The sequence below is a fragment of the Bubalus bubalis genome, chromosome 2 (assembly GCF_019923935.1).
Source record: "Bubalus bubalis isolate 160015118507 breed Murrah chromosome 2, NDDB_SH_1, whole genome shotgun sequence".
NCBI lineage: Eukaryota > Metazoa > Chordata > Mammalia > Artiodactyla > Bovidae > Bubalus > Bubalus bubalis.
The window spans coordinates 108,608,917-108,623,916 of record NC_059158.1 but is presented as its reverse complement, the minus strand read 5'-3'; the positions used below and the strand labels follow the sequence as shown (position 1 = coordinate 108,623,916).

The window sequence follows — 15,000 nt, the reverse complement described above, 5'->3', positions numbered from 1 at the left end:
ATGTGGAAAGAAGGAGGGGCTTAAATTTGGGTGATTATATTTATGCATCTTGCTTAGCACTTTATCCTAAAAATAAATGTTTAAAAAGAGCTAGTTAAATAAGCTCTGTACATACTGATAGTGTTTTTGTATTTTCTTATTCAAATCTCATATATTCTTCAATACACTGAAATTTTTTAGCATATAGAATTCTCATCTTGGATGCCTTGAATTGATTCATTTCACTCAAGTCTCACCTCCAAATGTCCTTCCTCTCCAACTACCTGAGAAAAAAATCTCTGAAACAATTTCTATCACTCAGAAGTACTAGAGTTGCTGAAATTATTCTCTATAGAATAGACAGAGCCTCTTGTGCTATTTACATTGTGAGAGGTACCAGGGAGAAGACTGTCTCTTCCTGCCACATGTGATCAGTACATACTCCTTGAAATGCATGGGAGTCTGTAGGGGGTGCTGGTAGAAGACAAAGATAAACTGAAAAGCACATGCAGCAGATGCTTATGGGCTCCAGTTAACCACTGCCCTATTGTTCCACTTCTAAGTGCCAGGATTCTTATAAGAAATTTAAAGTCCGAGTTTTTTGTGATTTGACCAACTTGTGAGTACAAAACAGCCATGAGTACAAAGAAGCTTTTCTATAGCTAGATTTCATCCCTGGAATGCCAATATGTGACCTCTGTTTTAGAATGATCTCTCTTGGGGAAAATATACATTTTTCAAAAATTTATTTATTTTTAATTGAGGATAAGTGCTTTATGATATTCTGTTGGCTTCTGCCATACATCAACATGAATCAGCCTTAGGCATACGTATGTCCTGTCCCTCTTGATCCTGCCTCCCACCTCCCAAACTATCCCACTCCTTTATTTTTATTCTTAAACAACTGATTTACTAGCAAGCTTTTGGAATGCAATGTTTCTGCTGCATTTTGTGATGTCTGCTTGCGTATACTAAGTCTATTGGGCTTCCCAGGTGGTGCTAGTGGTAAAGAACCCGTCTGCCAATGCAGAAGATGTAAGAGACGCGGGTTAGATCCCTGGATCAGGAAGATCCCCTGGAGGAGAGCACAGCCACCCATTCCAGTATTTTTGCCAGGAGAATCCCATGGACAGAGGAGCCTGGTGGGCTACCACAGTCCTTAGGGTCGCAAAGAGTCTGACACAACTGAAGCGACTTAGCACAGCACAGCACTCAATCTATTGCTTGTAGAAAAACCATACAGGGAAAGTAAGTCATATGAATTATGTTGGAGGTAATTAGAATTCATTTATCTCTACTAATGCAGGAAATATAGTTTAATTTTATAATTTGCTATCAGTTTTTCGGATTTATTTCAGGAATATTTGATTAAGCAGATACTAATACTCTTTGAAGTTCCCAGTGTTTTGTTTCTTTATTATTCCTAGAATGTAACCATTTTTACAGAATATTTATATTTTCTCTATCTATCTACCTATTAATGACTTATAATTTAACTTTTTAAATGATAGCAGCCTTCTCCAAAGTTAACTTTGTTTTTCTTGGTGCAGTCTAATTTCACTAGTCAGTAGCTAAGGTAGAATGCCATTTTAGAGGAAATAACAAGAAATTAAGAGTCTAAAAATACCACTCAGTTTAAAGAATTATTATCTTTAAGAAGAGTGCTGACTTACTGCCCACAATCACCTTAGATCATGAACTGAATAAAATTCATCCATTTACTGAGAGTTCATTGGCATTCCTAACTTGTTTTGTCTATTTTAAACACTGTTTAATTTCTCATTTCCAGTGAAAAATAATTGCTATGATAGAAAATGCCATATTTTGGTTTTATACTCATCATACCCTTGAGGAAAAGTTGATAATATTTATAGTAAATATGGTTTATTATGCAAAAAACAAATATTGTATGAGCACAATTCTTATTTAGGTATGTTCATTTGAAGAAATAGTATTGACTATTTTCTGCCTCTCTCTAGAAACAAAAACTGTGGTTCAGCTGTCTTCCATTCTCTTACAAGGTAATTGCTTCATCTAATTATATTTGCTATTTTTATTTCTGTTATGGGTGTTAATAAGGTTAGCAATGTCATGTAAAATGAAATTGCCTAATCTTTTTTCTCAAGAGTTATGACAACAAATGGTTTTCTCTCCTTTGCCCTCAAGTAGATGTTAGTAAATAACCTTTCACCCTTGTAATGTTGCCATTAACATTCATAAACTGCTCTGCGTGAACTAATTCAGATGTGGACCCCGATATTCCAGAAACATCATCATTTCCCAAAGATAGATTCGACAAGAAGAAGCCAAGAGTTACTTTTCAATCTCTCTGCTGGACCACAGAATTTCAATATGAATGCACAATGGATACAAGATACTTCTGTAAAGATTTGTCAGCTCTGAAGAACCCAGTATCACTCTGCAGTTCCACGTGAATACAACTATGCTTGTTTTAACACTACAGTTTTCTGTCTGATTCATTCCCTCTCATCAATAGTGAGACGCAGGTGGCTTAGTAGGGACAGATGTATTTAATCTATTTTGCTGCAAGGACAGGAATCTACTGTCTACAAATAAGCCTTGCTGTTTTGACTAGAGGCATTGGTTTACTATTGGCCTGTAGTGACCTGTGAAAGAAACATGAGTGATTCTAATGCATGGCTAACACTCCAGGCTTACAGATGGCGTCGGATCCAGACAATTACAGCTGAAACCACAAAGGCAAACTGAAATAGAGAGTTTAAGCAATTGCTTGAGAAATTTAGGGAAATGTTAGGTAATGAGGAAACATTGGAATTTGTGGCCCAAATTATTGAAATTAACTGTCTACTGGCCAATTACATCACTCCCTTGTTTGCCTCAGCATATTCTTAAAGTCTTTTACTATTTTGCTAAGAAATGCCCTTTTGGATTATGTGCCAACACACAAAGTGAGAAAATATGTATATGTTCTTGCATTAGGTGTAGTAGTTGTCCTGGTTAAAAAAATTATGTCCAAGTGTTTGTATTAGAAAAAAGTTTCCAAATGTACATGAGTCCAAGAATCACACTTGTTTGTATTAAAATAAAGAACAGGCAAAAGAGAAGATCCTTTTGGTATACAAAGACTGAAAGAAGACAAAAGATGTAATTGAAAAATACTTTCAGCTTATGATTCTTATTTTTATAATGTAGACATATCCAACTCCATTGATTTTCTAAGATGAAAGATATGAGATGAGTATACAGATGAGGGAAAAAAAAAAAAACTGAACACATCCTAAGAGTTTACTTATTTTAGTTTTCCAAAATGCTTCTCTCCTGTCTTTCTTACTCACAACTAGTCTTGATGTTAAAGAGAAATTAACCCTTTTTATGTTGCTGGATAATTTTCATGACAATATTAGAACACTTGAACTGTTATTTATGGTAGAAATAGTTTGGGAAACTTAGCTGTTAATAAGTATATACTGTAATGGTACTAATTAAAGATTGTAATGCCTTTGGGAGGTATAAACATCACACAAGGCTGCAATGTTACATTTTTAATTAACAGTTCAGAAATGACTACAAATAAATTGTGTGAGCCATTCTTTCTCATTTACATACTCTGACCGACTGTGAGTGGGTTCACTACTAAGCCTGTACACTGGTTTGTTTTGGGTTTAATTAATTTTGCTATTGATTGAATTCTTAAAGTCATAACTCCTAAGTTTTCAGATATCATTGTGTATCGGTATTTCTCTAGTTTACCCAATATCTTCCAGCCATAATCAGAGGATACAACATTTATCACTCTTTGAGTTATTATTACCTATCACATGGTGCTATAGGTAGAATGCTAAACAGCTCTTTTTAGAATAGAGAGATAAGCCAACAGGGTCTCTAATAATGGAGAAGAGTACAACATCAAACATATGCTAAAACAATTCCAATGTCCATTTGTGCCATTTTGAGCAGTTATGTGTCACATCACATCTTAATTCTCTTTACTTACTCACACATCTGTTGTCTTCCAGCAATATTCGATCCCCTCTGCAGGAACAATTCACTCTGCCATTAGGAGTTAAAAGGCACAAGTCATGGCAACCTCCATTCAATAATGCACATGGAGAAAGTTCACCTGCAATGAAGAGGTTTTATTGGTGACATTTTATACTGAATTCCTGTACTGTGTTACTATAGATTAACAGTGAACTGTTAGACAACTTCGATCTCTCAAAATATCTCATGAACAAGGAAGATTCAGGGCTTTTGAAAATCTAAAGATTCCAAATGATAAGTACATTGAAAAATATGTAACAAATCTCTACATTTTCTAACATATTTGTCATTCAATACACTGGTACCTCCAGAAACTACATAAATAATGCAAACTGCAATTTTGTAGGCATTCCAGTGATTAAAAAAAAAAATTTTAGGCCAGATGCAAAGCTTGTAAAACAAGTATTATTTTCTTGAAAACAACTTGATTTGAATCATCAAAAATAAGAGGAGTGAGAAAGTGTGAAATAGATATCCAGAAACTAATAATTAAAAGTGAATCATTCCTCTGGTGATAAATTAAGAACTACAAAATTTCCATAAAATGTTCAATTTCAATATATTCAATGGTCAAAGCATGAATAGTAGCCCCAGAAACAGTAAGAAAACAAAATCCAACTAAGTATTACTTAAATATATATATATATATATATACACATATATATGTTTTTGAGAGATTATATCATTAAGGAATAAATTTGCTTTCTATGGTAACTTACAGCTATTGGTGTCATTAGCAACAGCTATGATACCCATTGGTTGATGTGGAATATCAGAACGAAGAATTTTTGTATCTCCTCCTGTGTACTTGTTAGAACGCAAGATAGCTCTTCTTCCCCAATCTGACCAGAAGATATAATTGTCATATACAGCCAGACTGAGAAAAGTTCCTGGCCCAGATTTGACAATCACCTAAAATAAAGTAAAATATCATATTTTTAAAAATGAAAATTTCTGCATATGTTTTTGCTCAAAAAAGAGATTATTAGTTTATTTTAATCAATTGAAATAATCAGATAAAAATACATTTCACTGACTGTATTAAGGTTTATTTTAAATATCATAACCATCCTTAACTTTTGTAATGTGCTTACTTAATATTTTGAAGTATATTTCTATTTAATAGTCATTCACTTTAAGCAAATGTGTACTTTTAGTATTATAAACCAAAATCAAGACAAAAATATGATATTAACTGTTATTACTATCAAATATTTTTATTAAGAAATCATTAGATATGTAGTAAATACTCATTAAGCTTTCTGAACTGTATACAAAATACACAATACAATTTGATCCAGGTTATTCCTTTAGACAACACAAATGGATTTAACTGGTTATCCATGCATTAGAAATAAAAATTTAAAAGTAAAGACCAAAAAGTTTCACTCAGATGAAGATGAAGTAAAAGGGACTAGATTTCCCTTCCCAATAAAACAACTAAAAAACTAACCAAAATATATAAAACAAAGCTTTTCAACAAATTGGATATCAGGTAAGAAATTACAGTGATTCCTGTGTAACATGAACTAAACCAAGTGAGTCCCGTAACCTCCAGAGTTTATAGCTGAGATAGTGACCAATAGTGACACCGTGCAGAGGGACTCGATAGAGTTCAGGGAAGTCTGAGTGGAGAGAGCTAAGAGTTATGGGAGTTGTTGGAGAGTGATATGGTTAGATCTCACAAGGCAGCGTGTTAGAGAAGGAATGCAACAGGAAGAGAACTCTGGATATCTGCACAGGGTCCTCCTGGAGTATTCAGCCATGTACTAAGCACATTTGCCTTGATTCATGGACATAACATTCCAGGTTCCTATGCAATGTTGTTCTTTATGGCATCGGACTTTACTTCCATCACCAGTCACATTAACAACTGGGTGTTGTTTTTGCTTTGGCTCTGTCTCTTCATTCTTTTTAGAGTTATTTCTCCACTCTTCTCCAGTAGCATATTGGGCCCCTACCGACCTGGGGAGTTCATCTTTCAGTGTCATATCATTTTGCCTTTTCATACTGTTCATGGGGTTCTCAAGGCAAGAATACTGAGTGGGCGAATTTAACTCAGATGACCATTATATCTACTACTGTGGACAAGAATCCCTTAGAAGAAATGGAGTAGGCCTCATTGTCAACAAAAAACTGAAATACACTTCTTGGGTGCAATCCCCAAAATGACAGAATGATCTCTGTTATTTCCAAGGCAAATCATTTAATATCACAGTAATCCAAATCCATACCCCAACCAGTAATGCTGAAGTTCAATGATTCTATTAAGACCTACAAGACGTTCTAGAGCTAATACTCAAAATAGATGTCCTTTTCATTATAGGGGACTGGAACGCAAAAGCAGGAAACCAAGAGATGCCTGGAGTAACAGGCAAATTTGCCCTTGGAGTACAAAACAAAGCAGGTCAAAGGCTAACAGAGTTTTGCCAAGAGAATGCACTGGTCATAGCAAACACGCTTTTCAAGCAACACAAGAGAAGACTCTACACATGGACATCATCAGATAGTCAATACCAAAATCAGATTGATTATTTTCATTGCAGCCAAAGATGCAGAAGTACTATACAGTCAGCAAAACAAGACCTGGAGCTGACTGTGGCTCATATCATGAACTACTTATTGCCAAATTCAGACTGAAAATGAAGAAAGTAGGGAAAGCCACAAGACCATTCAGGTATGACCTAAATCAAATCCTTTATGATTATACAGTGGAAGTGAGAAAGAGATTCAAGGGATTAGATCTGATCGAGAGAGTGTCTGAAGAAATATGGACAGAGGTTCATGACATCCTACATCCATGACATGTACAGGAGGCAGTGATAAATAAAATCTCCAAGGAAAATAAATGCAAAAAAGCAAAATGGTTATCTGAGAAGGTCTTACAAATAGTGGAAAAAGGAAGAGATGCTAAAGGAAAAGGAGAAAAGGAAAGATATACACATTTAAATGAAGAGTTTCAAATAATAGCAAGGAGACATAAGAAAGCCTTCCTCAGTGATCAATGCACAGAAAGAGAGAAAAACAATAGAATGAGAAGACTAGAGATCTCTTCAAGAAAGAGATACCAAGGGAATATTTCATGTAAAGATGGCACAAAAAATGACAGAAACAGTATGGACCTAAAAGAAGCAGAAGATATTAAGAAGAGGTGGCAAGAATACACATAAGAACTATACAAAAAAGATCTTCATGACCCAGATGATCATGATAGTATGATCATTTACCTACAGCCAGACATCCTGGAATGTGAAGTCAAGTGGGCATTAGGAAGCATCACTAGGAACACAGCTAGTGGAGGTGGTGGAATTCCAGTTGAGCTATTTCAAATCCTAAATGACGAGGCTGTTAAAATGCTACACTTAATTTGCCAGCAAATTTGAAAAACTCAGCAGTGGCCACAGGACTTGAAAAAGACAGTTTTCATTCCAACCCCAAAGGAAGGTAATGCCAAAGAATCCTCAAACTACCACATAATTGCACTCATCTCACATGCTAGCAAAAGTAATGCTCAAAATCCTCCAAGCCAGACTTCAACGGTACGTGAACCATGAAATTCTAGATGTTCAAGCTGGATTTAGAAAAGGCAGATGAAGCAGAGATCAAATTGCCAACATCCACTGGATCATAATAAAAGGAAGAGAGTTCCAGAAAAGCATCTGCTTCTGCTTCATTGACTATGTCAAAGCCTTTGACTGTGTGGATCACAACAAAGTGTGGAAACTTCTTAAAGAGATGGAAATACCAGAACACATGACTTTCCTCCTGAGAAAGTAGGCAAGTCATCTGAATGCAGGTCAAGAAGCAAGAGATAGAACTGGACATGGAACAACAGATTAGTTCCAAATTGGAAAATGAGTACATCAAGGCTGTATATAGTCACCCTGCTTATTTAACTTATATGCAGTGTACATCATGCAAAATGCTGGGCTGGATGAAGCACAAGCTGGAATCAAGATTGCTGGGAGAAATATCAATAACCTCAGATACACAGATAACACCACCTTTATGGAAGAAAGTGAAGAAGAACTAAAGAGCCTTTTGATGAAAGTGAAAGAGGAGAATGAAAAAGTTGGCTTAAAATTCAACATTCAGAAAACTAAGATCATGGCATCTGGTCCCATCACTTCATGGCAAATGGATGGGGAAACTTTGGAAACGTGACAGACTTTATTTTCTTGGTCTCCAAAATCATTGTAGATGGTGACTGCAGTCATGAAACTAAGATGCTTGCTCCTTGAAAGGAAAGCTATAACAAATTAGATAGCATATTGAAAAGCACAGACATTACTTTGCTAATGACATTACTTTGTCCATATGGTCAATGCTATGGTTTTTCCAGTAGTCATTTATAGATGGGAGAGTTGGACCATAAAGAAGGCTGAATGCTGAAGAATTGATGTTTTGAACTGTGGTGTGGAGAAGACCCTTGAGAGTCCCTTGGACTGCAAGGAGATCCAACCAGTTCATCCTAAAGGAAATCAGTCCTGAATATTCATTGGAAGGACTTGATGCTGAAGCTGAAACTCCAATATTTTGGCAACCTGATGTGAAGAACTGACTCACTGGAAAAACCCTGATGCTGAGAAAGATTGAAGGCAGGAGGAGGAGGGGATGACAGATGGTTGGACAACATCACCTACTCGATGTACATGAGTTTGAGCAGGCTCTAGGAATTGGTGATGGACAAGGAAGCCTGGCATATTGCAGTCCATTGGGTTGCAAAGAATCAGACATAACTGAGTGACTGAACTGAACTGAACAAAGCACCTCACATGTGCATGAGGCATTCAAAAGGATTAGAGAAAAGAGTTTCCAAAATATACATGGTTCCAAGAATTACATTTACTAAATTAAATAAAAGTTGGAAGACAGTACAAGTAAATAGGAAATAGGAAATTAAAAATCAGGGGAAAATCAATGAAACTAAAAGACAGCTTTTTGAGATCAACAATATTAGTAATACATAATGAAGCAACAGTTAGAACTGGACATGGAACAACAGACTGGTTCCAAATAGAAAAAGGAGTACGTCAAGGCTGTATATTGTCACCCTGCTTATTTAACTTATATGCAGAGTACATCACGAGAAACACTGGGCTGGAAGAAGCACAGTTGGAATCAAGATTGCCGGAAGAAATATCAATAAACTCAGATATGCAGATGACACCACCCTTATGGCAGAAAGTGAAGAGGAACTAAAAAGCCTCTTGATGAAAGTGAAAGAGGAGAGTGAAAAAGTTGGCTTAAAGCTCAGCATTCAGAAAACGAATATCATGGCATCTGGCCCCATCACTTCATGGGAAATAGATGGGGAAACAGTGGAAACAGTGTCAGACTTTATTTTTCTGGGCTCCAAAATCACTGCAGATGGTGATTGCAGCCATGAAATTAAAAGACGCTTACTCCTTGGAAGAAAAGTTATGACCAAACTAGATAGGATATTGAAAAGCACAGACATTACTTTGCCAACAAAGGTTTGTCTAGTCAAGGCTATGATTTTTCCACTGGTCATGTATGGATGTGAGAGTTGGACTGTAAAGAAAGCTGAGTGCCGAAGAATTGATGCTTTTGAACTGTGGTGTTGGAGAAGACTCTTGAGAGACCCTTGGACTGTAAGGAGATCCAACCAGTCCTTTCTAAAAGAGATCAGTCCTGGGTATTCTTTGGAAGGAATGATGCTAAAGCTAAAACTCCAGTACTTTGGCCACCTCATGCGAAGAGTTGACTCATTGGAAAAGACTCTGTTGCTGGGAGGGATTGGGGGCAGGAGGAGAAGGGGACGACAGAGGAAGAGATGGCTGGATGGCATCACTGACTAGATGGACATGAGTTTGAGTGAACTCTAGGAGTTGGTGATGGACAGGGAGGCCTGGTGTGCTGCGATTCATGGTGTCGCAAAGAGTCGGACTGACTGAGTTACTGAACCGAACTGAATGATGCAGTGAGGTTTATCCAAGGAATACAGGTTTAGTTAGCATTTTTAAAGCCTATCAGTATAATTTATCACATTAACAGGCAAAATAAGAAATCCCCTAGGAATATCTCAATGAAAGCAGAGAATTTATTGGTTGGATCTAGCATCCATTCCTGACAGAAACTCAGACTGGAACTAGGAATAGAAATAAAACTAGGAATGAGACAGGAATAATCATTCATACTGTTTCTACCAAACATTATCCTAGGGTTATTAGCCTGCATAATTAGGCAAGAAAACAAAATAAAAAGCATTCAGATTGGGGATCAAATTCCGATCACCTAAGTCTCTCTTCACCAAGAATCGTATTAGGTCACTTTAGCCAGAATTTTCCCTTACCTCTGTCATTTCCTCTTAGTAATTGTCCATCCACTGACAGCCTATTTGCTCCCTGGCTATAAATGTCTACTTTTCCTTCTATTTAGAGTTGAGCTCAGTCTCTGTCTTCTACTGCAAAACCCCACTGTAGTAATCTCTATATCTATCCTGATAGTTCTGAATAAAGTCTCATTTACCATTCTGACGACAGTCATATATACTATTTTCCTTAACACATTCAATGTAATACTACTGAGAAATAAAAAGGATTAATTATTGATGTATGTCATACTGTGGATAAATTTCAAAATAATCATTCTGATTGAAAGAAGCCAGACAAAAGGGAGTATACAGTATATGCTGCCATTCATATAAACTTCTACAAAATGAGAAATAATCTGTAGTAAAAACAACAACAAAAAAAAAACACAACAACGCTTTCTGGGGATAGAGTGGGAAGGAGTGGAGTGGGAAAAGAAGGATTAAAAAGGGAAATAACAAAATCTCTAGAACTCATTGACATGTTCATTGTCTTGATGTGATGACGACTCACAGATTATGTGCACGCAGATGTGTGTGAAGATTTTTACAATTTAAATATTTAAATATTAATGTATGTAACTCATATCTGAATTTTTTTAAATAAAGGCCAGAATTTTTAAAAAAGAAATAACATTAAGTATATATGACTGCAACAGCATTTAGAAGGACAAGATAAATCAGAGAATAGACATATTTGTTGTCTAGTCATTTTTACTTAACTTTTGCTTCTAAATCCAATCCATAGGGAACCTATTCAAATAGCTCCTCTGAATTCTGGAAAATCAGTGAATGATCTAAAGGATGGTTTAAAATTTAAGCATACCTCTTAGGTAAATGAAGTACTCAAATTTATAGAAGAGAGAAACCAATATGAATTTTATCTTCTAGCAAGGAGATGAAATATAATTTTAGTAACTGAATAGTAAACATGCAAAAGAAGAAGGAAAGAAAGGACTCTACGCCTTAAAGAAGGGAAGTCTATAATAATTTGCCTCTAAGACAGCAAAAAGTTCAAAGAATACCTTTCAAGGCATTGATATAGTTTATTTTGCTTGGTTTCATTTAGAAGAAATTTTTGTCTCCTTATTGTGGACAAAATACATAAATGGTGATGTTGGAACATATTTCGAATAAAGAAATTGGCTTTTTGCCTTTCAACATCACAATCAGGAAGGCTTGATAATCAATATCCAATTCACAGATACAGAATTTACTCAATTATCTCTATTTTAGAAATCATTGTGTATAATGGGAAGGGCTCATTAGGCCCTCATACAAATGGAAGCATGATCATCTTGAGCAGAGTGGATTTGGGGAAGATGCTTTACTTAAAAAAAAAAAAAAAATGTAGCTTTCTTATCTTTATGATGGAGGTGATTAAAACATGTTTCAACAAGTTCAAAGGGCTGTTATAAGGATATATGCAGAAATGTTTTGACTCTTATATTGCTATATATATATATATTTGTATAATTTACCTGTCATAGATAAGTTTAAATAGTAACTTTTGTAATTTCTGCCTCCAGGTCTATTATAAAATAGTTATTTTTGTATAAAAATCAAGCTAAGAAAACTCAATAGGAATATTTTTGTAGAAATAAATAAATCAATTAGATTCTTTGGCCTTGAGATATTAAATATGCTAAACAGAGACCTGGCTATGTTACTTTTCCCACAATCAGAAAAAAATAAATAAATTATAAAGGAACTTTCACATGAATGATGACTGCATGGGAATGATCCTGAAGAAACAAATACCCTTTGTAGTGCCACATATTGCCTTCTTAGGAATTAAAACATTCTAGGGTTAAACCATTTACTAACCACTAAAATTGATGTGATTTGAAGAAAACTGATAATCCTGAGAATGTGATAATTAAAAAAAATAGTCCTCTTTCTCTACTCCATCCTATATTAAGCTCTAAATTATTATGAGATAATTAACAATGTCACCTTCCTAATTTCCAAAATTTTCCCTCATCCATTCTTAACTGACAATTACTCTCTTATAGAAACAATTCATTTTTATTCTGATTATATAAGGAATTTCTATTGTATAGGACAATGTTTCTCAAGTATTAATGTATATACAATTCACTTTGAGATTTGTTAAAACTCATATTCTGATTCACTAAATTAAGATTGGAACCTCAGATTCTTCATTTCTAACAAACTTCCAAGTGTTGCTGATGCTGCTGTTTGGGAATTCACTTTAAAAAGCAAGAATTATAAAACAGAGAAAAGCACAAAAATAAAATAAATAATAATCTTACCACACAAATCTAATTATTTATCATTTTGTATTATATATATATATGTATATCTTTACAAATTGACAGACACATGAGCTATCTAAAGTTTGTTGAGATTAAGTAAAATCAATTTTAAAAGTTTAATTTAAAAAAAGCAACTATATCCAAAATTTATTTCCTTTAAAGATGATAAAAAGATGTCTTTCTTGATCTGTCACATATTAGAACACTTTATTTTACAAAGGGACAAGAGAATTCTTCTATATATTGTTCTGTGCTCTGTGTTCAGAACGACACATTGCTGTATAATAGTGGTTTTCACCCACCCAAACACACACACGCACACCCACACACACAACTACATAACAGGGAAAACTAATGTTAAAATGGACTTTTTACCCTATGTGCTGTGCTGTGCTTAGTCACTCAGTCACGTCTGACTCTATGGACTGTAGCCCACCAGTCTCCTCTGTCCATGGGAACTCCCTAGGCAAGAATACTGGAGTGGGTTGCCATGCCCTCCTCCAGAGCTTTTACCCTATAGGAAATCTGAAAAGACTGATGATCCTTAGCAAATTTAAAAGTTTAATTTAACATTCCTCATTTGTATTTCTTTGGGAATAACATGTTATTCCATAGTTAATATTTCAGGAGTATAAAAGATCACCTAAAATAATGTTATGAACTGAATGTTTGTGTAGTACTGAAATTCATATGTTGAAATCTTAACCTTGTAACCCACCATGTGATACTTGTAGGTGAAACCTTTGGGAGGTAATTAAGTTAGATGAAGTCATGAGGGCAAGGGCCCTGTGATGGGATCAGTGCACTTATTGGAAGAAGAAAAGATCTCTCTTGTTCTTCATGGGAGGGTATGCAGCAAGAAAGGAGCCACTGCAAGCCAGGAAGAAGGTTGTCACTTGAACCCAAACATGCTGGCATGCTCAGCTCAGATTCCTCAGCTGGAACCATGAGAAATGAACACCTGTTGTTTAAATCACCCAGTCAATGGTACTTTGGTATGAGAGAGTCATTTCCTAGGCAGGTTGATAAGGAGTCTAGGGGTCCCCAAGGAGAGAGGGATCTGGAATTCTCAAGGAGAAAGAAAGGACAAACTTTTTTTCCTTATCTACATTCCTTGCTGCTAAGTCACTTCAGTCGTGTCCAACTCTGTGCGACCCCATAGACGGCAGCCCACTAGGCTCCTCTGTCCCTGGGATTCTCCAGGCAAGAATACTGGAGTGGGTTGCCATTTCCTTCTCCAATGCATGAAAGTGAAAAGTGAAAATGAAGTCTCTCAGTCGTCCCCGACTCTTAGGGACACCAAGGACTGCAGCCTATCAGGCTCCTCCGTCCATGGGATTTTCCAGGCAAGAGTACTGGAGTGGGGTGCCATTGCCTTCTCCGCTACATTCCTTAGGATTATACAACAGTAATGTATCCTGCCTGAAGACAGTCTCTGGATCAAACCTTCTGGCTAATTCTGTTATCTTAAAATGTAAATTATGGGAGTAGACCTGGTCTTTACAAGGATGTATCCTGCCTGAGGACAGTCTCTGGATTAAACCTTCTGGCTAATTCTGTTATCTTAAAATGTAAATTATGGGAGTAGGTCTGGTGAGGTCTTTACAACCTCCAGACATTCTTTGGATTCATTGGAGAGTATATAACTTCATTGCTAACACTAGCAAGTGGGTACTCTTTCTGCCCCCTTCTGATGCCTATTTCAGAAGCTTTCTCTATCTCCTTTATACTTTAATAAAACTTTATTACACAAAAGCTCTGAGCGATCAAGCCTCGTCTCTGGCCCCGGATTGAATTCTTCTCCTCCGGGGGCCAAGAATCCCGGTGTCTTCGCGTGATTCAACAACAACCTTTCAGTTATATGGTGCGCATGTTCTAAGTCACTTCAGTCAAGTCCAACTCTTTGTAACCCCATGGACTGTAGCTCACCAGGCCACTCTGTCAGTGGGATTCTCCAGGCAAGAGTACTGAAGTGGGTTGCCATTTTCTCCTCCAGGGGATCTTCCTGACCCAGAGATTGAACCGGCTGTCTCCTGTATTGGCAGGCAGGTACTTTACCATTAGTGCCACCTAGGAAGCTTGTTATAGAAACAGTATCCAAATAAGACTGCTTTACTTTGTTCCTTTTTGAAGAGTCAGGTTTTAAGATTTATATCTGCTTAAATTTCAATAAATATTTTTAAATAAACAAAATAAAGGAAAGATTACAAGTTATGATAGAAATATTACTAGAAAATGATAACTTCTATATTGTGCTACCTGGGAAGATTTTCCTGAGAGAAGTAAGGATGAATAGGTAGTGGGATGAAAAGAGAAGGTAAAGCTTTTGACAGTGGGGATGCATGGTGCAAAAGCTGAGAGAAAGGGGAAAGAGGAAATGCTGAG

At 36.1% G+C, this 15,000-nt stretch overlaps 1 protein-coding gene across 1 annotated transcript in view; it reads right to left on the bottom strand.

Annotated features, from left to right (window-relative positions):
• LRP1B (LDL receptor related protein 1B) overlaps positions 1 to 15,000 on the bottom strand; it is a 2,209,913-nt gene that overhangs the window by 340,010 nt on the left and 1,854,903 nt on the right. Inside the window, exons 44-45 of the mRNA XM_025261770.3 lie at positions 4,722 to 4,914; positions 3,956 to 4,081 (exon numbers count right to left, since the gene is read on the bottom strand). Of these exons, the coding sequence (XP_025117555.3) occupies positions 3,956 to 4,081; positions 4,722 to 4,914 (319 nt within the window). The remainder of the gene's footprint in view (positions 1 to 3,955; positions 4,082 to 4,721; positions 4,915 to 15,000) is intronic.